Source organism: Phaseolus vulgaris, chromosome 1 (genome assembly GCF_000499845.2).
Source record: "Phaseolus vulgaris cultivar G19833 chromosome 1, P. vulgaris v2.0, whole genome shotgun sequence".
Taxonomy (NCBI): Eukaryota; Viridiplantae; Streptophyta; class Magnoliopsida; order Fabales; family Fabaceae; genus Phaseolus; species Phaseolus vulgaris.
The window spans coordinates 44217018-44240337 of record NC_023759.2 but is presented as its reverse complement, the minus strand read 5'-3'; the positions used below and the strand labels follow the sequence as shown (position 1 = coordinate 44240337).

Genomic DNA, 23320 nt, shown 5'->3' with positions numbered 1-23320 from the left:
TTTAAAAATAATAATAATATAATTTATAAAGAATAAAAATCACATAAATATTTTTTTATCAATTAATATATTTTTTTTTTTTTATCTCCATATAACTAAAAAATAAAAAACCACTAATATCTTACGTTTTTTTCATGTAACTAAAAAATAAAAAATCTCTCATATCTTACAAGAATGTAACAACCATTCCCACATTTACCTTAACAGCCATTATAACCCGGATAGTACACATTTTTTCACAAATCACAAAATAAAAAGAAAATCAGCTGTCGACTTCGTGACGAGGAAACTTAAAACAAACTTCTTGTTCGGAATTGTTTTTTTGACACCGAAATTAAGTCAAGCAAAGAAAAAGAGGGCGATGGAAAAGGGAAAGATAGGGAATTGAGAATCGAGGCTGAGCTCTATTAGTGATTTCCATGGACGCACCTCGTAAGCAGCAGGTAGGTACTCACTCACTCTTCTTACCTGCAATCAATCAATTAATCAATCTCGTTCTTTAATTTCGCATGAATACTGCGCTCGATTTTCCTCCGCGGTCAGTTATTCAAGTAATTCGATTTGATCATTACTCGGTGTTCTGATTATGGAGGTTTTGTTAATTTTCGCCGTTAAGGTGTCGTTGAGAGGAGCAAGTGCGAAGGAGATAACGCGAGACGCCCTTCTTCAGAAGGTCTCTCAGGAAAGAGAACTTCGCAATTATGCAAAACGAGCTGCTGCTGCTGCTCTCTTCATTCAGGTTTTTTCCATTTTCTCTCATTTTTAAAATTACCACACCACTTGGGCGCGGGAATACGGTAAATTGTGGCATTGCAAACTTACAGCATGCATAAAATTAATTTAGTGGTTTTAAATTCGAAACCTAGGTAACCAATGATATTAAATATTCGGAGGGAGAAGTTTAAAATGGTCTTTATCTCATTCAAACAAAATTGTCTTATGCAGAGGATACATATGACTTGTACAAAAATAATGTTAAATTAGTATAAATAAAATCTTATACAAAAGAGAGAGAATTCGTGTTTTAAACGAGTATGGATCATTGTAGACATAATAAAATGCTAAAATTTATCTAGTTGTTATTGTACTCAATTTTATAGCGATGTGAAATTATAAAAAAGACAACTAGAAGTAATTAAAGTGTTAATGCAATGTCTGACACTGATACTGGTTTGACACATTATGATTACAAGTTTACGAGAAGAGAAAATTGAGAGAGAAAAGAAAACTCTAAGGTTGAGAAAAAAAAATAAAAATCTGTAAAACTATTATTCTTCTCTTTTTGACATAGCTGTGGTTTCTCATATTTGTAGATGAGCGAGCCTCAACTGTGAGTTAGAGATCTGGTAAAGGAGTAAAAATAATTAGCTGTATAGCAACTGTATGTAACAACTGTCTTTCACAACGGAAAACTATTAGGCAAGTATAGGGAGGAGTGATAGAATCTTATTGATATACTCTATTACAACATGCCTACCATTTAGAAGTTTCCATTGTTTCTTAATGAGCCTCGGCCCAGTGGAAATTTTTTAGCTTGATGTGATCTCTTGGCCATGAGTTCTGGTTCTGGATCACCCTATATGATCACAACATCTTACTTTCCATAGACATCAAAATGGAGTCAGTGTTGCCTTGCTACTTCCTTTTGATGCCAATTTTTTTGTTTGTGAGCAGTTATTCATCAGTGTCATTTCTTGACTGCTTATAGAAGCATTGGGTTACAAAGTGAAACGCAATATTTAGTGTCCAAGTTTTCTTAGGATATTTTACTTGATGCTCTTAACAATGCTTGGTATTGTTTTGTTCAACACATGAAGCTGATAAACTTAGAATCATTGAAAACAAAAAAATGTGTACTTGAGGTGTACTTTGTTATAAACAGAACACTAGAAAGTTGGAACTGCAATTTGTTAGTACATTATAGTTTTCATCTGTGGCTTCTGTTTGTATCAAAATGGAGAAATAATGGCTATTTTTTGGATGTTAATAGAGAGTATGGAGGCGCTTCAAGGTCACAAAGACAGTTTCTCTGCAACTTCAGCAAGAGTGGGAGATGGCAGTGAATCATTATACTGGTCTGATGACAGCAAATTGGATTTCAAACAATTTGTTGAGACCATTTCTGTTCTTCATTACCCGTATCTCCACTCAACATGAAAAGGTCCACTGCAAGAGAATAGATTCTATGAAACTGTGCTTTACAATTGTACTGGAAAGCCTGAAATCTTCTGGTATATCCTCTTATTTGGATGTTATTTTATTGGATTTGATGTTCACTTTCCGATTATACAAGTCAGTTTATTTTAATTACATGACAAGAGATTATATGAAATAATGAATGCCAAGATACTTTTTGTTGCGCTGTTTTTCTTAGTTTTGAGAGTTCAAAAGAGCTGTCCCCGCCCCACCCTCATCACTCCCCCTTTTTCTTTTTGTTTAACATACTTAATACATTACTAATGGGTCTATATTTCTCTTTGGTTAGATTCAAAGCTGAACTTTTGCTTTCTGGCAATTGGTACAACTGAAGAAAGAAGAATGTGGAGATACCAGGCACGCAAGCTGACTTCTCTTAGTTTTCTTATTCTTTCAGAGTTCAGTGAATGTCCTTCGGGGGCCCAAGATATTACTATTGTTACATCTCTATCTATGCGTGTTCTTGTAATGTTAACTGATCTGAAAGGATGGAAAGGAATTACAAATAACAACCACTTTGATGCAGATTTAGCAGTGAAAGATTTAATTCAGTTCATGGGCAGTGATAAAAGTGGTTGTTATGTGTCTATTGGCAGATATATTAGTGCATTAGAAAATCATTCTTCTCAGTCAAAGACCATCACCCAGGCAGATGAAATTTTTTTCGTTACTGCAAGTGCAATAACTTTAGCTGTACGGCCTTTTTATCTGACAAACTATGATGCAGAAGCGCCTCATATGCTGGATTTCAACAATGCTGCTGAGCAGTATATTGTTTCTCTGCTGACTATACCTTGGCTAGTGCAACGTCTCCCCCTTGTTCTTCTACCAGCCTTAAAGCACAAATCTATTTTGTTTCCATGCTTCCAGACTCTATTGGTAAGCATCTTAAAGTAGAACAATTTCACCTGCTAAATTATTGGTCTGCTTTTTTATTTCAGTGACAACTTGGTCTCTTTAATTGTTCTTTATTCTGTTTGAATATTTACTTTCTTCTTCTTCTTCTTCTTCTTCTTCTTCAAGACAGTAACAGATCATGTAAATGTAACACATGTATAATTTAATTAAACTAGTGCCAACTTTCAACCTACTGAGTTGATGATTGTGCGGGCACATTGGGCTTCTCTATGCATACATATTGTTTGATGTTGTAGTTGTATGCCTGCAAAATCAAAGATGGATCTTTCTTGCTTTAAAGCTAAATTTTCTTCCATCTAATTATTTTTCACTATTTATATGCAGTAATATATAGATATAATATTTCTAACTGAAAACACTATATATTTTTCTATAAAAGTGAAAAGGTAATCATTGAAAGGTGAATTTTTCACCCTTAATTATCAAATAAATTATATTTTTTTGTACCTAAATGCATATTTTATATTATTGACGGTGAAGAAAAAATTTCCCTTGTATATATTTAGATGCTGCTTTCCTGTGACAGCTGGAATTAAAAATAACGAGCCTTAATTTATTAGATTTTGAACTTTATTCTTGAATATGCCTTCCTTTAGCTTTCAACTCAAGTCAATAAGATCATATGACTTCATAGTCTATGATTTAGGATTTAAACATATCAGAACTGATTAAACTCTGACAGGCAATGACAGATTTTGAAAGAGAAAGTTTTGATGGAGATGTCAGGGTTCATCAAATCAGAGATTCCTGTCTCTTTCAAGGCTATTCCACCAGTTGGTTGGGCCCTCGCTAACATCATCTGCTTAGCAACAGTGAATGAGAATGAATCCTTCAATCAAGGTTTAGACCATGGATTGTATGTCCATGTTGTTATTACTCTATCAGAGGCTCTGCTGGCTTGTCTTGATAATATTGGATGGGTCAGAAAGAAAAAGAAAGCCCTTCAAACTGATGTTGAAAATTCAACACAGCCAATTGATGCAGTTCAGCACGAGGGTGAAGCAACCGATGAATCCTTAATATTGTCATACATGGATCAATTTAGGCCTGTTTGTCAGCAGTGGCATCTCAAAATTCTTTTGGCATCAATTGATAGAGATTCCAATAACAAGGCTGCGACTGTGCTCTCAAGTAGCCTGGAATGTCTGGGAAACCTTGAATTGTGTGATATTGCACTTTTTTATTCTAACTTACTTAGAATATTTTCAGTCTTGAGTCCAATTCGTGGCTCATTATCAGTTCTCAACATGCTATCATTCACTCCTGGATTTCTTGTGAGATTGTGGAGTGTACTGGAGGGTTCCTTTTTTTCTGGAGACAAACATAATTCTGATAATTACACAAGTGAAAACAGCAAACATAAAGTCTTTGAGAAGATGCAAAAACAAGTCAGTAAAGATGGACCTAATAAGTGGGTCAATGTACTTCATAGATTTACGGGTAAGACACAAGCAGCAACAGATTGTACTAATTTTATTGACAATCACACTGAGTCTAGCAGAGTGAATGAGGATTCATCAGACGTATGGGACATAGAACCTATGAGGAATGGGCCGCAAGGCATTCCAAAGAATATGTTTTCTATGCTTCATCTTTTCTGTGCGACCTATTCTCACCTGCTTTTAGTTCTTGATGACATAGAGTTCTATGAGAAACAGGTAACTGATCTGTTGCTCCTTGTCCCCTTCCTTCTTGTATGAGTTAATTCACATTTTCAAACTAACTTTTAGCAATATAATGTTTCTAGGTTCCATTCCAAATAGAGCAGCAAAGAAGAATAGCGTCTATGCTCAATACCTTGGTTTATAATGGCTTGTCCCATGTTGGTGGTCATCATAATAAGCCCCTAATGGACTGTGCTGTCAGATGCTTACATTTACTGTATGAAAGGGATTGCAGACACCCATTTTGTCCTCCTGCTTTGTGGCTTTCTCCTGCTAGAAAAAGCCGGCCACCAATTGCTGTTGCTGCCAGAACTCATGAAGCTTTAGCAGCCAACCTGAGATATGATGATTCATCCGCTTCGCTGAGTGCTGGTTCTGTTGTCACTATTGTTCCTCACGTTTTCCCTTTTGAGGAGAGGTAACTAATTCCATGACCATTAAGAAGACTGATAAATGTTTTCTCTAGTTATGCTATTCTGTTCTTTATATCTTATGACATTTCAGTTGTTGCATTCAATTGATTCCTTTGAAGGATAAGGTATAAGTAAAGAGCTAGATGATCTGTGTTGTAGCCAAAATGAATTGATTTCTTAAATTTTATCATGTGAGCCGAAATTACAAGTTACATAAAAAGATAATCTTAATTTGGTTGTCTAGTCACCTGGCCTATGTAAACTAACTTAACTGTTCAAGGTACATTCATATATTATATTTTGTTCCCTCTACTCTTGGCTGATCAAATGAAAAATCTTTAAACTGAGTACACTGTAGAAGATTATTGATAATATCTCTTTATCTTTCAAACTATCTTAAATTTGATATGCTATGAAAATCATTTTGAAATAATATTACTCATTTATATTATGAAATAGTGGATATTTTATTACATAAGTGGTTGTATTTATTTATCAATTATACACTATATGATACGCATTAGAAAGACATAACTAAAGAAAATAAATTGGAAAAGTAGAGTAACTGAGTTCAGATGGGATATTTGATTGCAACTTGTCATCAAAATCATGTCATTTGTTGAGTGTAAGACATTATATGGTCTACTATAGATTATAGAAAGAACTCATCTATTTTATCACTGCAATAGAGTTGAGATGTTTCGTGAATTCATCAAGATGGATAAAGCATCTCGAAAAATGGCTGGTGAAATTTCTGAACCTGATTCACGAGCCATTGAGATTGTAGTACGCCGGGGGCATATTGTTGAAGATGGATTTCGGCAATTAAATTCCCTTGGGTCAAGGTTGAAGTCATCCATCCATGTATCATTTGTTAGTGAATGCGGTCTTCTTGAGGCTGGCCTGGACTATGGTGGATTATCTAAAGAGTTTCTAACTGACTTGTCAAAAGCAGCATTTGCTCCTGAGTAAGTTTGACAAACTATTCCAGACTTTCTTGATTTTATTTCTTGGTTATTGCCTCTTTAAGGATTGACTTTAACAAAAACTGACACCTCTTCCTTTTGTCTTAGATATGGTCTCTTTTCCCAAACCTCAACTTCAGACAGGCTTCTAATTCCAACTGCATCTGCCAGATATTTGGAGAATGGTCTTCAGATGATTGAATTCCTTGGAAGAGTAGTCGGTAAAGCTCTATATGAAGGGATATTACTTGATTACTCTTTCTCCCATGTTTTTGTACAAAAGCTTTTGGGACGATATAGTTTTCTTGTTGAATTATCAACACTTGATCCAGAGTTATACAGAAATCTTATGTATGTCAAGGTAAACCATGAGAAAAATCCATGTTGTTTTGCTCTCGTTCTTATAATATTTTGTCAAAACTAATCAGAATTCAGGACATTCAAAACGATTCATTGGTTTATATTAGGATCCATGTTTTTTAAATTTGAACTTGGTTTAGTGATGGCTTAACCCCTACAGTTTTTCTTCTTCAGTAGACAAACCAGGTCCATTTGCAATCCTACTAAAAGCATAAATAATATTGTATATGAATATTGCTCAAATAGTCCACGTCTTTTGCTGGCTAGGTGTAGTAACTGGATGTTATATAGCTCTACAATAAAAGTATTATTCATGACATCCTTAAAATTTCAGTAATGTTCTTCATTCTGCATTTTATTGTATCATTGTTTTTAAAATTTAGATTGAGTTTGTTTGACTTTGGTGGATACTGTGTATACGTGTTCTGGCATTTTACCATTCTACTGGAAGGTTCACATTCTCATTCATGCAGAATTATGATGGTGATGTCATGGAGCTCTGTCTTGATTTCACAGTTACTGAAGAATCATTGGGCAAAAGGTATGTGGTTGAACTGAAGTCTGGTGGCAAAGATATTTCTGTGACGAATGAGAACAAGATGCAGTACATGCATGCAATGGCAGACTACAAACTCAACCAACAGGTTTTACCATCATTTCATGTAGTTTAATGCAGGTTATTCACTTCTGTATTGTCTGTTATATCATGGGTATATATTTGTTGAAATTGCAGATGTTGCCTTTTTCAAATGCATTTTATAGAGGGTTAACTGATCTTATATCTCCATCCTGGTTGAAGTTATTCAATGCTAGTGAATTTAATCAGGTATCTTCTTTTTCTCAATGTGTTGAAATGGTTTTCTTAAAGTTTACCGCAGGACATTTTTATGACAAAATTTTGCATTGTCTTATTGTCTGCTGTATCAGTATTGAAGTAGCTATTTAATTTGTTCAAATGAATATAATAAGGCAAATATATTAGAGTCCCCAAATCAAGAGGCATTTCTCGCCAACTACAGCAAAGCAAATGTGAAAAATATTTTTATAGTGAAAAATCTATTTTAGTCAGTTCATTTTACCAGAAAGATTTCTTAGATATACAGGAATGCAGTTGCTTTCAGGTGGAAATTATGATATTGATGTTGATGATTTAAAAAATAACACTCGTTACACTGGTGGTTACAACGAGGGAAGCCGGACAATCAAGATTTTTTGGGAGGTATTGTCATCTCAATAAGCTTCTTTTTATAGATGTGATCATTGAGATAATATAATAAAATTCAACGGTTGGATTGATTAAATTTGTATTCTATAGAGAGTTATTAAAAGTGTAATTTGACTAAGTTTTACACCATGGGTACATGGATCCTAACTCAAATATATTCAGTTCTCATGAATATTTTTCCAGTTGTTTTGTATTAAAACTGTCCGCGCATAGCAAATTATTTAAGTTGATGATACTGCTTCTGCTTTATTTACTATTATCAAACCCAATTTTTTGCATTGTGATCATATAACTAATACCTGGAAAATTTTGTAGATTTTTTTTTTCTGCTGATTTTGCTTGTAAGGAAGAATTAATGATTTGATCTAAAAAAATTGTTTCCTTAATTATATTATTTTTTTCAATAAATTTGGGTAAATTGGACTTGACGTGTTAATAATTCCATTCCACTGATGGCACTGTCAAAAATAATTAAGGGACTTTAGTGCATTAGTTTTTCTTCGAGAAGAGGGTAGAGTAGAGCTACTGAAAACTTCACAGGAAAAGATAATTTTATTTTCTATTTCAAAGCAAACAATCAAATTGTTCTTCTATTAATTTAAACAGGTCAGATACACTCAATGATACAATCGCTGTGTTACTATGTTGATGTTTGACAAGAGTCAAAGTTATTTCTTTAAATTTTCTGATGTTTAAGATCGGTAGGTTATAGATAAGGTAAATCCTACAAAGTTAAAGTTTCAGGTGTCTTCCATTCCTCTTTCCCTCTCCTAGAAAGGGCTCTAGGTTCCATTTTTTTGGTTGAACTACAGATCCTCTCTCTTTCCCTTTGACACATGGACAAATTTGCTACTTTCTGGATTTTTTACGTGTTGATTACGAAATGTGACATTTGACCATTTTTCTCAGCCTCATGAATTATTAAGGAGTCTATTCATACTATTTGTGCGTAGGCAAATTTTAAGTTATCTTTATTCATTTTCTGCTTTCTGCCAATTGTGTACAGGTAATTAAAGGCTTTGAACCTGAAGAGCGTTGTATGCTTCTTAAATTTGTCACTAGTTGTTCTCGTGCTCCATTACTTGGGTTCAAATACTTGCAGCCACCACTAACCATCCACAAGGTATGTTCTCAATCTTTTATGTTTTATGGGCATTCAAAATCATGTATACTAACTCCTCTCTGTTCCCATTCTGCTGTGTTCTTTAATGATTAAGGTATGTTTGAATTTTTTCTGTTGCTCACGCAAAGTATATTAAGCACAACAATTGAGTTAGGAAGCAAAACATCTTGAACTATTCTAATCAGCAATCTAAAATAATTTGTTGCCCTAGATGTTACGAATGAGGTAGCTTTCCATCAGATATTTATTGTTTTAAGTGCTTGCTATGAGATACTCAAGCCTGCATCTTGTACCACTCGCCTTTGTTTTCTAGGATTTCTGTTTTTCTCGTTCTCTCATATGCAACATCAAGGTCCAGTTATTAGAAGAATCCATAAAAAAATATGCATTTTTTAATGATAAAACGTCTTGATTTTATTGATTAGCTAGCACTCATGTCTATTTGTTTACACAGGTTGCTTGTGATGTTCCTCTTTGGGCAACAATTGGAGGACAAGATGTAGATCGGCTTCCATCAGCTTCAACCTGCTACAATACTCTCAAGGTACTACTAATATAATATAGTAACGGCGAAACACATTCCTAACTTTGCGCTTAGGAGACATTTAGCATGATAGAATCCTACATTCCCAAGGTTTTTTTTATTTTATTTTAAATCTATGCATAAGGGGGAAGAACCTTGACACAAAAGTAAAGTTTTGCCTTGGTTACTTGAGGATTCCAAAAACAGCTTCTTTGCTTGTGCAATGGGGGAAGGCTACATATAATCACCCTCCCTCGATGCATTTGCGAAGTGAGGAGCCTCCAACACAGGGGGTTTGTAAGTTTTATGAATAATGTATTTGGAATTTGGCATGAGGTACATGAAAGTCAAAATCTTTATGCTGTTTATGAGTATGACATCACAATCTTGAATTTTTCATAATCTCATTTCAAAATATAATATAAATAGGTTTCTTATTAAAAGTATGGACATTTGGATGTCCACTAACTAACCAAGCCCATTTAGCGATGGAGTCACTTGAGACAAAATTGTTGGCATTTTCAGGCAATCTCTTGTCAATTTGTCATACATCTGAATTATTTATGCTTTTTATTTTCCACTTCTCAATGATTACAGCTTCCAACATACAAACGTCCAGGCACCTTGAGGGCAAAGCTTCTCTATGCTATCAGTTCAAATGCGGGATTTGAACTTTCTTGATCTGCTTCAGGTGCTCAGTATTTTTATGTTGTATATAACAAAGACATGACCAATTTCTGTTGCACTTACTTTGATTAGTGGTGGCAAGATCAGGGCATGTTTCTGGGTTTCTGTTCACCTGCCCTTTATTTATTAGTCTTTATGGTTGTGCCCTTTTTTTGTATTAAGGATATGAAACAAAGTTCTTATGTCTTTATTTCATTCAATGAAAAAGCCATTGGAAGTGAGGAGGTAATATTGGTGTCAAACAAGTTTCTTAAGGAACTGACATTCATTTTAAAGGCCAATTTAGAAACAAGCCAAATGAGAGATGATTGTTTTCTAGAATAACGTCATTTGATTTCGGATTACCAGTTTGAGTTGTGACTCTGAAAATCATATACACATTGGGGAGATTTAATTTATTAATACTCAAATGCCTTAGATGGTCTTGTTAATCCCATGCAATGTTTTGCAGTTTAATTCATATTTAAGAAATTTGAGAGCTGTCAATTGAATATTTGTTCATGCGACTTGCCATTGTTCGTGAACTGGTGATCACATCTCAAAGAGGCTAGTATATATCAATTAACAAAGATGCTGTTTCAGTTTTTGTTAAAGAAAAAGGCATCCTGGTTTGGTCTGGGAAGATATTGGTTGCTTCCAGAGATTTAATAATGATAGCGGGCAACACAGCCAGTTTCAGTTGGTGCCGATGTTACTCCAATCTTCCATTATCCCCATGCAAGGAGGTTCTTGTATGTTCATCTTGGAAACGCTGTTATTAGATTGGTTATTTGATTCAGATGTTTGAGAATAATGATAATCATGCAATCAAAGTATATAGTTATAAGTTTTTTTATGACTGAATTAACCTATTTAAGTCTCAATTAATGTATTTTTTAGAGAATCCATGATTTTTTAATTAGTTTCTTAACGAAGAAATATGCATTGAAGAGATGTTTTGAGATATATTCAGTTTCTTTTAACTTAGGATTTTTTTTTTTTTGCATAAGAAATAATTTCTTTAAAGTAAAAATAGGAATTCTTAAATAGAATAAGACCAATTCTTGAGTAAAATTTATTTCAAACACAATTAAATAAAAGTTTTAGTTTTTTTTTTTTTGAGTTTCTTGAAAATTATATATTAGATTTTTAAAAAAATGTAATAATGCGGGACTATAAAAAATATTGTAGGAATAATAAAAATTGGTTTAAAAAACTCTTTTAAGATTTTTTTAAGATGTTTTTTTAGTGCTTTTGAATTGAATCTTATTAGAATAAGTGTTTCATATTTACATTTAGAGACCTAGTATATTACGATTAGTCTTAATGATAGAAAAAGTTTATTATTTATAATACTAAAATGTAAAATTTGGGATAAGTCATGTTTTGTTGACATAATTTTATTATGGAAATGTCTTGTTAAGAACACACAATTTCATCATGACACAATTTTAGTGTAAAAGTAATAGAACTAAAGTCGTAAGAACCAATGATAACTGTGATTGATTTTTAAATTAATATTTAATTGAAGTCATGTCATGGTGACATGATTTGAGTGTAAAAATAGTTGTGTCACTTATGCACGTTTTCTCTCTCGTAAGTTTTAAAATAAAAGTTGAGAATTTGAGGAAGTGATAAAGTTTAAAATATTTGGACTTTAGTCGCAAGGTTTTTAGGGTTAATTGATTATGGGGATTGAGATTTTGTGGCTAAGATTAATGTTAAGGTATATGATAAATGAGCCTTTAAGGTTAGAGTTGAGGGGTTAGAGTGGAGGTTAAGGGTTTAGGGTTTATAATTATAGTGCACAAAAATTATATATATATATATATATATATATAAAGAATGATTTTTTTTAAAATATTAATAGTGCATTAATTATAAGTATTTGAAGTTTTCTGTATTATCTACATTTGGTCATGACAAGAATGAGTTTAATTACATGTAAATATGTTAAATAAGAAATATAAGAGAACAAAATATATTTATCATAATACAATAGTTTTTTTTTTTATAAATGACAACATGTTATTTTTTATATTGTGCTCCTATTGTACCCTTCATTTATGCAAAGTAAGAGCATTTTTTTTGGTTTGTTTCAATCTGAATCATCCATTTATTATGGGTGTGTCTAGTTATTAGTCTTTCAGATTATTTTCGTTTCATGTGAGGGTTTGGAATGAAATTCAGTCTAGTGTAAGTAGACCAGTAATCCTCATTCGACATTAGATGAAATTGTATCTCATAAGTCTATAAATACTTCAGAGACAGAAAATTAGATGAACAAATGTCGTTAGTTGCAGATGAAATAGGAGCAAACAATAATGACATGAATATAAGAAAGATGAAGAACTTGAAATTCGCCACAATCACACCACCATTCATTTAATTTGGTTATGAACGTCATAAACTATCATACTATGTTTTCCCACCCTCCATACCAACAATTTCCGTCAAGTTTCACCACTTTTGCATCACAGAAAATTATGTTTTCTACGACTTCAAACATCTTTGGTATTTCCACCATGACACTTCTATCAACATTTTGTCCACTTTTGCCATCACATTGTTATCGACCACCACTCTCTTCATACAGGTTTGATACTCCACCTCACCTGAACCAACTTCAACTCACAGAAGATGATCCAGAACCAACCGAACCTGGGTCTCCACAACGGCCTCAAAGACAAAGAAGGAGACCATCATGTGACACATCGTCTCATAGATAGTCTCTTTTCCTTTTTTTATTCAAAACAATAATTTTTTTAATAAAATTTATTTTACGTTATTACTTCATTCTTATCTCAATCTATTTAATCATACTTTTTTTCCCCGATTATAACAATACAAATCACAATATAATTAAAAAATAACTAAATTCACAAATAATATACTTAAAAAATCCTAAAGATAAACCATTACATTCATCAAACTCTTTCAACATTTCCCTTAAACCCTAAAGTCTAAAAAAAACAACCAATAAAACATTCACTTTATCCTAAATTCTACAACTAAATCCCTCATTGAAGTTATAAAAAAAAACCGTATTTAAAAACTAAACGTGATTAAAAAAAGAGAAGTATGAGTATAAAAAGAAAAAGAAATATCTGTCAAAACATATAGTTATACATTTAGTATTAAGTAACACATGGACAATCATTTTTCTTTCAGGTTAATTTTTTTACGAAAAATTAAGAATAAAGACTAAGAAATTTCGAGTGCTTCATCAAATTAAACTGTTACAAGAATATAGAGAGTGTTGTGCTCTTATAAGTCACATAATTAATCTTTTACACTCAAGATGTATGAAGTAAGTGATAGGGATGTAAAAATTAAAATAACCAGTAAAATACACATTAACAAAATAACATAATTGTTTTAGAAAAACTAAAGAATACTTTAAAGCATAAAAAAAATTCCCTTCTTTATATGAGGATAAAATATGCTTCTTTAAAGTTAAGTGGGTTTATCCTAAATTATGAAGCTTCTAATTTGGGGTTAAGATTTTTTCTACTGACTATAATTCTAAAGATTTAATGTTGTCCTCTAAGGCTCCCTTTGGTTCAGAGCGAAGAAAACGAAAGATTCACTATTTGCGAAGAATGCTTAAATATCAATGTACATACGGACAAAATCACACGGAAATCGAAAAAAAGAATTTCATCAAAACTTTCTTCGCTGGACTACTAAATAATATATATATATTTATTTAATTAATTGCAATTTACTTTCTTAACCTTTTTATTTTATATTTAAATTATTATTATTTTTATTTAAAATAAAATTATAATTTAAATATAAAATTATAATTTAAATATAAAATATAATTAAAATTATAAAAAATTATTATTATAAAATAACATAATTAATCATGTTATATATAATAAATTATAAATATAAATAATAATAAAATAAATATATTTTTTAATAATATAGAAATAAATTTATATAATAATTATATTAATTACAAAAAAGTAAAGATAAAAATAATAATATTATTTTATATAAAAATAAGTTTTTATTAAATATTTATAATTATAAATATTTAAATAATATTTTAATAAAATTAATTATAATTTATAAATAAATAAATAAAATTAATTTTTTAACAACTTTTAGATATAAAGATAAATTTGTAAACTTATATTCTTATCAATTAAAAAATATATAATTTCAATCACACCCATCACATCACTCACAAACTTTTTTCACACTTTCCACTCTATTTACCTTAATCCAAACACCTCAACTTTCTTTACACTTTTCCTTCAAATCATCTCACATTCACTCCTCGTCCAAACAAAGCCTAAAAGTGAGGCTATGTTTAGGAGTATTGAACATCACAATAAATAAACTATTAAACATTTGATGCTTTTTTATTGTGCCAGATATTTCGCGTTTAGAAAAGGTCAGAATTTGATACTTTTAATTTTTATTAAAAATAATGTGGTAAATTTTATAATTTTTTAAATTTATAACCAATTTGATACCAAGATTTTGATCATAATAATATGAATCAAAATTTTGTCATTTCTTAAATTCTTTTATATTTATAGAGATAATAATTACTAAGATATTAAATTAAAGGTGTTACATTCATTTAAGTGGTCAATGGAGATACATAACCTATTATCACCTATCAACAATAAATTTACATTAACATAAAACTTTGTACATGTCAATAAAATTGGTTGGACATGTGAGAGTGCAAAAAAGTAATGAATTTTATTTCTTTTAAAGAAAGAAATTAGTTTGATAAGCAAGAATACAAATTTTTAGTAGGGCTAATTTTTATTTTACCAATTGATTTCGGAAGACTGAAAAATAATCCTATTTTTTAAGAGAACTAATTTTCGTAAACTTTTTTAAAAGACTAAAAATTAATTATAGTAAATAGAGATACTTAAAAATATATTTAAGTTTTATAGTTACTTAGTTAGCATCATCACACATAAACCCTAAATCCAAAATCATCATAATTACCACAGTTGACCCAATAATGAAATCTAAATAATTTATACAAAGTGTTGATTCAATCCTTATTATATAAAATTATATCATTCAGCGAATAATTTTTCCCAGGCAACTTGGATGAATATTGTGAAGTCAAGTTCTCCATTTTGGTAATGCCCAATGGATATCCCTGTAACATGTTCAAGCTTTGAACATGTGAAAACTAAATAACATCACTCAATGGTTTACCGTAAAAGGAAAGAAGCCAAAAAATTTGTTAATCCAGAAAAGAATTAGATTCCAAAGAGCACGAACAAGGCTAGTTGACAGCATTTGGTGGCGTAGAAGGCCTCTGGGGGAAGTCAAAAAGCTATATCATTGTGTTTCTTCCTCTAAAAGCAAACCTTCTTTCAAACTTTTGCTAACCCAACACACAGCAAGGATCAAATTAAGATATTTGGTGTCTTCCATTGGGTTTTGATCAAAATAAAAGTCTGACCAAATCGCTGAAATTATACTTGTTTCTGTTCTTCAGGATGGAAAGCTCAGCATCAAAGCATGAGGTCCTAAAGCCAGTGATCCTCAAAGCTGGTGTTCCTTTGGCTGTGTCTTTTGCTGGTTTAGTTTATGCTTGTTTCGTGGCAAAGAAAAGCCTCTCTAAAACCTCTTCTTTATCACCAAATGAAGCAAGTTCGGATGAAACCAATTCCCACCACGATCCTTCATATGAAGAAAGTTGTCATAGTCATAGCCTCTCTTGTATGGAAGATGAAGGAAATATGACAACTATGGATGAAAGTGTTTTTGCTGAAAGTTCTCTGATCCATGACATCCCATGTTTAGAAGAAGAGATTAATGGCTTAAGAAGCAGGATTGAGGGTATGCAAATGAAAGAGTTGGCCTTGCGTTTGCAGTTTGATCGTTATTGTGGTTTGAAAGAGCAAGAAGCTGTGGTTGGGGAGATCAGAAACATGTTGTCACTTGAGACTGCTCGTGCTGACTTCTTGGATAGGGAGATTTCATCGATGGAGACACAGAATAGAAGGTTGGAGAGTTTTGTTGCTCAATATCTCAGAGTTGTAGAACAGATAGAGCGTTGGAAATCTGAGAATAGAATGCTTCGGAGGAAGTTTCAGAAGCTAATCAGGAAATCAAAGGCACAAACCCAAGTGGCCAAGGAGCAGGCTTTGAAGATCAAAATGGAAGAAGAAGAAATATTGAGAAGCCGTGATGCCTTGGAAACAAAAGTTGATGTCATAAGTAAACTAGAGGATAAAATGGAAGAGCTGCAGAGGGCTTTGGATCAATTGCAGGATGAAAAGAATGAGCTTATGAAGAAGCTTGATACAGCAGAAAAATCACATGCTTTAAAGGTAAGCAATGTATAAAACCAATCATTTACTGGTTCAAATCTAAAAGGTTTCTCAGATCAATAAACAAAATAATAGTAGTGTTCGGTATATATAATTTAATTTTGATCTACTTGTAGTGTCAGGTTTATGCTGTTACTCAAATCATATATTAGCATAAAAGGGATGGGAGTTTAATTTGATACAAATTGTGATCTCAATCAGTTAGAGATCAGTCTAGATATGACTTTAAAAATAATTATAACAAATTAATATTTTTTTAACTATAATCAATGATTGAACAATGGAAGAGAAATAAATTTTTTTATTGTTAGTGTGTTCCAATTGAATTCTTTCTTTGAAGGGAGTGTTTATTAGGATTCAAATCATTATAATATAAGGTTTTCCATTTGCAGATTGAAGCTGGAGATGTAAGTAGGGAAGACTACAAACAGCTTGTGGATGAATTGGAGAAGATCAAGAAGGAACGAGCAGATGAAGCTAAAGAACTTATTTACTTGCGGTGGACCAATGCTTGTTTAAGGCATGATCTAATGAGGCCTCACGATCAACAACAGAATCAAGATAAAACCCATTTAGAATTGGAATTTGGGAGAAATGATGTAGTTATTCATTATGACTCGGAGCATGAACTACACAACTCCCTTTTGGAGCATCATAGTGATCCTTCCCTTGATGAGCATCCCAGTAGCCATGATCACAGTGACAGTGCTTGTTCAAAAAGGACAAAGTTGCTTGAAAGGCTAAAGAGATGGGTGGAAGGTGGTGAAAAGGCTAGAGTTAGGCATTCTGTTTCCAAAGGGACAGATGAACATCTAGTTCCTAGAAGGAAATCATGCTCTAGTGCTTGAGCCAAGTTAGTATTATGTTATAGTAAGTTGTTACCAAGAAACTTCTGAGCTTGGCACAGAAGCAGTGACTTTGACACCACATTGCAACACTAGCTAGCTACTTCCTCCTTCATGAGATCACAATTTACAGAGCATATACATATACATACATATATATAGAGAGAGATCCACCATGATTTGATCTACCATTAGCATATCTCATCAAATTTGAAGGTGTTTATCCCCACATACATATTTATTGATATTGTAAATAGGTATTAAGCATAGTGTAAGCACCAGCTACATATATATTCAGTTGAAGTATAATAAACATCAACTAATTGGGAGCTATTAGAGTTGTAAGTTGTGACATCATTTGATTTGAATGTGACAGTTTCAAATTTAAAAGGAGAGTATTTATGGTTTAAGATGATTACATAAGCACGTGTTTGTTTTAGATGTTTCTAAACACTGATTCATTTGCCCTTCCATGAAAGTGTCATTTTGGCTTGATACCATTGAAATTCAGAAATTAATTTGGATTTTGATTAAAGTTTTGAGTTTAAAATACTCCTTACTACTTCAACCATTATCATTAATCTTATATAAAACCTTATCGGGAGATCAAAATTTGCCACCAACAAAAAATGCAAACTTTAGTTTGCGAACTACAGTTCAACAAATATACACGATATGAAAGACGTACTAGCTAATAAGCATATACCATTGCTGCTATTTCATACTCCACATTTCAACATGACTCAGTTAATGGCAAAACAGTATGAATTGGTTGAAAAGGCAATTGATGGGATTTACCACGAACACACGCTTCACAAAACTGAATATTGTTTGCACATGATATATTGTATATACAAAAAATATGTTTAAGAACTTGATAGTTATAGTGACCGAATCGTGCATGCCAGGTTTGAGCAGTAGGTTTAACAGAAAAAACCAAGTGTTATTACAACACAATTATTAATATAATTAAAAGAAGGAAACACATATAATCCGTCTTTAAGAATTCCGTGAAGAAGAGTTAGCATGAAACTCAAAATATACACCATTATCTTTAGCAAAACGAGATACGCTTAACAGATATTTTGTTATGGTACATGTAAAAGATAATTCAGAACAAAAGTGGATTGATTAGATGATAAACTAATAGGAATACCTGAGCCATTACCAATTTTAACCGTCTCACTTTCACAGAGAAAAGAGAGGGGTCATTAGTGATGTGCTGAGTATCACCACTGTTTGGGTACCACAAGGGATCGTCCACAGTTGAAGAAACGTCCATCATGGTGGAATTAGAGGTGTCGTTTGCTGTGGGAGAAAACTGAGAAATGTTAGCTTGAAAAGAAGGTGAGTAATGTTGATCAAACCTTTTCCAACACTGTAAGGTCGTGTGTCCAGGTTTAGCACATATTTGACAGATGGGTTTGATAGACTGAGAAGAAGAAGAAGATGCAGAATTCCAAGAATCGTGAGAATGTGGATGAGGTTGGAACGAACGCTAAAATCTTGGTCCTCCAATAGGAGGTCTGGAGAACATTCTTGCACCACGAGTAGACTGGTTTTTAAATCTTGGGCGAACAGAGAAGGAATTCGAGGAAACCCATGGCCTAGATGCAGTGTTGGCTTGTAGAAGAATTTGATCTATTTTGGTTTGTTTCTCAAGTCGTTCTTCTTCAGCAAGAAGCAGCGCTTCTATGTCGTTCAAGTGTAGAGATCCAATCTGTTCATAACTGCAGTGACAAAGGAATTATAGTCCTCCAAGAGACCGTCTAGCATCATTTCAATATGTTCTTCTGCAGAGATCGGCGCTCCTATAGCCGCAACAAAATCAACGGTCTTCTTGAGTTCAATAAGATATGTATCAATGTCGCGATTGTTCTTTGGAGTCTTGAGTTGAACCTTGAGTTTTTTTTATCTGTGCCCTAGTATGAGAGCCAAAATAATTGTTTGAGAGTATTCCAAATCTGAAGAGAGTGGAGACCAACCATTTTTGTTAAAATCGGTGTGGACATAGAAACAAACATCCAAGCAATGAGATGATTTTGTTGAAAGTAAAGCTTGTACGTCGAATTGACAACTGTAGCAAAAGCATCGGAAGATGAAAGAAAACGAGGAGTAACAGTTCATGGATCGTAGCAATAACTTGTCACTTCCACAATAGAAAGTTGTCTTCGGTGAGCTTTAAAGTAATGGGAGTGGATAAGTTATGGGGAACGAACGAAGGTGCAGGCACGGTTGAAGCTGTATCAGTCATGGCTGACAAAGAAGCGGAAGACATGAAAAAAACTAGCCCGTGATACCATGAAAGCTAGGTACAAGAAGATCAAGATAACAGAGAACTAAGAAAGAGAGAAAATGAAACTCAGATTATATTTCCCAGATGCAGTAAAAAGGTAATATAAAGCCAAGCCTGCATGAGCGAAGACACGTGAGAAGAGCAAACACGTAGCACACATGTCAAGCGTCTACAACAAACAGAAAGCAACCTTCTACCCAAGACAGAACAACCGCCATCTGACCAAACATACTGACTAGCGTCTAGACTCAATAAGGATAACACTATATACTAGGTCTGACTAAGGTAGGGAACAATATTTGGAAGACTGTGGTAACTACTGGCTGGTCAATCTGGACTCAAGAATAGAATTTTTTTTAGATCTATACCATTGGACCTTGAGGAGGTTTTTAATGTAGGCCATGAGGATTTGGATCATAAATAAAATTCCAAAAACACAGATGTTCTTTTAGGATTGGTGCCTCTGTCCACATCTGTGTATTAAATCTGTAGCGGGTTAGAAACTCTTCTGTGTCCTAAGGTCTATAACATATTTCTGTGTTGGGATGGTTAGCTCAGTGCTATGTGTGGTGTTTTCTGGTGTAGTTTCGTATCTTAGAGAATCTGGCCCATAGTAGGAAAACTGGTGCTGATCTGGTCTATCTTAAAAGGCAGTGCTGCTTAGTAATGCAACATTTTTCCTACTGTACATTCTGCTCTTTGCCTTGTTGTTTTGTGGTGTTGTTCTGCAGTGCAGGGTCGCATGGTAGAAGGGTTGCACACCACCTTCCCTCTGCAGCCGACATGAAGCCATACTGTTATGCTCCCTGTATTGCTCCTTCTACCTCTGATGGCATGGTTCAATGCAGCAAACGAAGTAGTCAGCAAAAAAGTTATCCACAGCTCTTCTTGCCAAGGGGACTGCATTTGATCACCACTGAGCGCACGGTTATGGCTAGAAGCAATGTTGAATTCATGGATGGGGGTTGATTCTGTGATGTTGGTTGTGCATTAGCCTGACTATTTCATACTCCTTTAACTTTTTTTTCTTTTTTGACATGGATTGGAGCACATATAATGTCTTTATTCAATTTTTTTTCTGATAAAAAAAATAGTATAGTTGTTAGTTGAACCTTGAACTTCAATTCACATAGCGATATTATGGCTTAATAATGTGGTTGCGCATGCATGATCCATGTGTCAGAATAATACATGGCAGAATATAATTACTGATACTGCAATAAGAATAATGGTCTTGCAATTTGATATATTTAAATTACTATAATTTCTCCACTATGATCATACGTATATAGAAAGAAAAACACTGCAAAATTGAGTACATGCCAAAACCTTTTCTCTTTGCACCTTATAAAGGGGGTATACATAGCTAAAAAAGTTTGATACCATACATGTGGTATCAAAACTGGTCCCATTGATCACCACCATTTTTATGACATTTGTTCCTTTCTTATTCAAAATACAGGATTGCGTGTAAAAAAATCCATGCTTGCGTCTATCAGAGATGGGTGTTCAAGCTGGATGATGGAGATGTCATCCAGCTATAAGGTCAAGTTAAGTCATGGAAGACTAATGTTAAGGCTATAAGGTCATATTTGTAAGACTTACTTGATTTCACTACAAAGCATAATAACTATATTTATCTTTATAGGAAATTATCCTTTCGGGAGATTGAGGGATTTGTTAAAGCATAGAGATGTCAATGTGGGATGAGCTATGCAATCTGGTTCGTGGTTCAATGTAAAAACATCAAAGGCGGAATGTGTTATCTATTTTAACCTAGAAAAATGATACATTGACAATCTTGCTTCACTATACAATCCTCTTTCTTTGTTTAAAATTTCAAATAAGATGTCAACATATCATTGCTCTTTAGCCTATTAGTTTTTTAAATTCGTCACGCATTGCATTATATGCGATCAAGTAGGGGTGGAGCGCCTTCATAACCTCATATATTAAAAGAAAAATGGTTTTTTACACTCATACTCTACTCTATATTCCAATAAATATTAATATTTTAATTATTTTTAATTTTGAAAATTATTTTAATATTTTGCATTTTTCTTATATTTTTATTAAGGAGATTTTTTTTTAATTTTTTTTATTACAAATATTAATATTTTGTTGTGGGTGTAAGGTGGAGCAGAGTGTCAAAGTATCATCACCCATATTAAAATTATGAAAATTTGTTTTTTACTTTCATTATTTTTTCCTGCACCTTCATACTTTTAAAATTCTAAAATTATTTATCTCAGATTCTACAACTCGAAATACAAATTTGTATTCCAAATTTTACAATTTGAAATATAAAATTTATTTTGAATGGTACAATATGAAACACGAATTTTAACTTCTGGATTCTATAACCTAGGAAGTTTTCGAAGGAAAGTCTTTGAATTTCACATTTTAAAATTAAAGAAAAAAACATTCAATGAAAAATGTCAAAGGATAATTTAAGTATTTTTTTGAAGTATGGGATGTAAGAAGATACTTTTCTCAATCACTAATTCATAACACATTCACAAAATTTAGTAAGGCTTGATGATTTTCTCTTATTTAATAGTGTGTTTTTATCTTTTTGAAATGCATAGATTGTTTAGGTTTGAAGACTCTTCTAATGTATTAGTCGGATCTAAGTCATTTTTATAATAAAATTAAAATATAGTATTATATATACACATATTATTATTATATATATATATATATATTTATTTATTTTTATTTATTTTTATTTTGCGATAAAAATAAATAAATAAATGTCTACATGTTTTAGCTTAAAAAAAATGTATATATATTTAATAAAATATTTTATTAGTACAATTAAAATCCAAATTTCATTAAAAATAAAATCATAATAATTTTTTTACCCATATCTTATTATCCCTGTATCGTAAGAATAATATTCCGAGATAATTTATCTAATTAATTTAAATAAATAATAATAATTAATTTAATAAATAAAAAATAAATTTATATTTAAAATTTTATTTTTTATTTTTTTTTTAAAAAAATACTTCTTTTGCGGGTTACTAGCAAACATGTGGGTTAATTCTTATGTACGACGAATCATTGAAATCAATATACATACATTTCTTATACGGACGAGTCAACCTAACCTGCATTATGTGAGCCAATACGAGACAGACTAACTCGCATTACCGTTACCTTTCATCTTAATTCATAATTAAACCTCTAAGAAATTATTACCGTAAAAAAAACTATTAATAATGTATATGTATGTCATAATAATTTCAAATATACATAATTCAGCATTTTAACTTTACTATAAAACAAAGTAGAAAACTACAATACGATATTACTGTACATTTGTGCTAAAATAAGGTTAAACTACTTAACTGTGATCAATAAATTTATAAAATTGTAAAGTGAAAATATTTATAAGAAAAAGTTAATTTCTTAAAATCATTTGAGTTATTAATAAAGCATTAGCATTATGTGGATTGAAGGATGCAAAAGTTTACAATTGAGTTCAATAACACTATTATAATTCATAGTAAATTTTAGATAAGGCATAATTAAATGAACTAAAACATGGATTGAGTTTTGATACGGTTTTAAACGTCTTAGAAATTTAACAAAAATTATTATACAAATTATTTAAAATATTATTTTAATATTGAGTTGTTTAAAATTAAAAAAAAAGTCAGTTATATAATTTTATTTAATTTTAAATAAGTTATGTTTATAAAAATTGTATTAAAATAATATTTTTATTCATAATAATTAACTCTCCTTAAACATGTTTAAGAATTACTTAACCAAGCTGGACCTAGGAAGGTTGG

The 23320-nt window shown here is 32.1% G+C and overlaps 2 protein-coding genes across 7 annotated transcripts; both read left to right on the top strand.

Annotated features, from left to right (window-relative positions):
* The first annotated feature begins 147 nt into the window (after positions 1-147).
* Positions 148-11017, top strand: LOC137814514 (E3 ubiquitin-protein ligase UPL7). 6 transcript variants are annotated; one of them, XM_068617295.1, is made up of 15 exons: positions 148-443; positions 617-739; positions 1991-2231; positions 2486-3075; positions 3807-4772; positions 4862-5196; positions 5881-6159; positions 6265-6517; positions 6990-7160; positions 7250-7342; positions 7628-7735; positions 8748-8864; positions 9319-9408; positions 9985-10078; positions 10526-11017. In XM_068617295.1, the coding sequence occupies exons 1-14, from the start codon at positions 420-422 to the stop codon at positions 10066-10068; spliced, it is 3474 nt and encodes a 1157-aa protein (XP_068473396.1). In that variant the 5' UTR covers positions 148-419; the 3' UTR covers positions 10069-10078; positions 10526-11017. The 6 variants fall into 6 exon arrangements, 5 of the variants coding, with proteins under 5 accessions (XP_068473396.1, XP_068473395.1, XP_068473398.1 ...); XM_068617297.1 differs by having other exon boundaries at positions 241-443; positions 6265-6377; positions 7033-7160; XM_068617294.1 differs by lacking the exon at positions 10526-11017 and having other exon boundaries at positions 9985-10303.
* Positions 11018-15170: 4153 nt separating this feature from the next.
* Positions 15171-17631, top strand: LOC137814513 (protein CHUP1, chloroplastic-like). The gene is made up of 2 exons (XM_068617293.1): positions 15171-16379; positions 16772-17631. The coding sequence occupies exons 1-2, from the start codon at positions 15543-15545 to the stop codon at positions 17225-17227; spliced, it is 1293 nt and encodes a 430-aa protein (XP_068473394.1). The 5' UTR covers positions 15171-15542; the 3' UTR covers positions 17228-17631.
* Positions 17632-23320: the final 5689 nt, after the last annotated feature.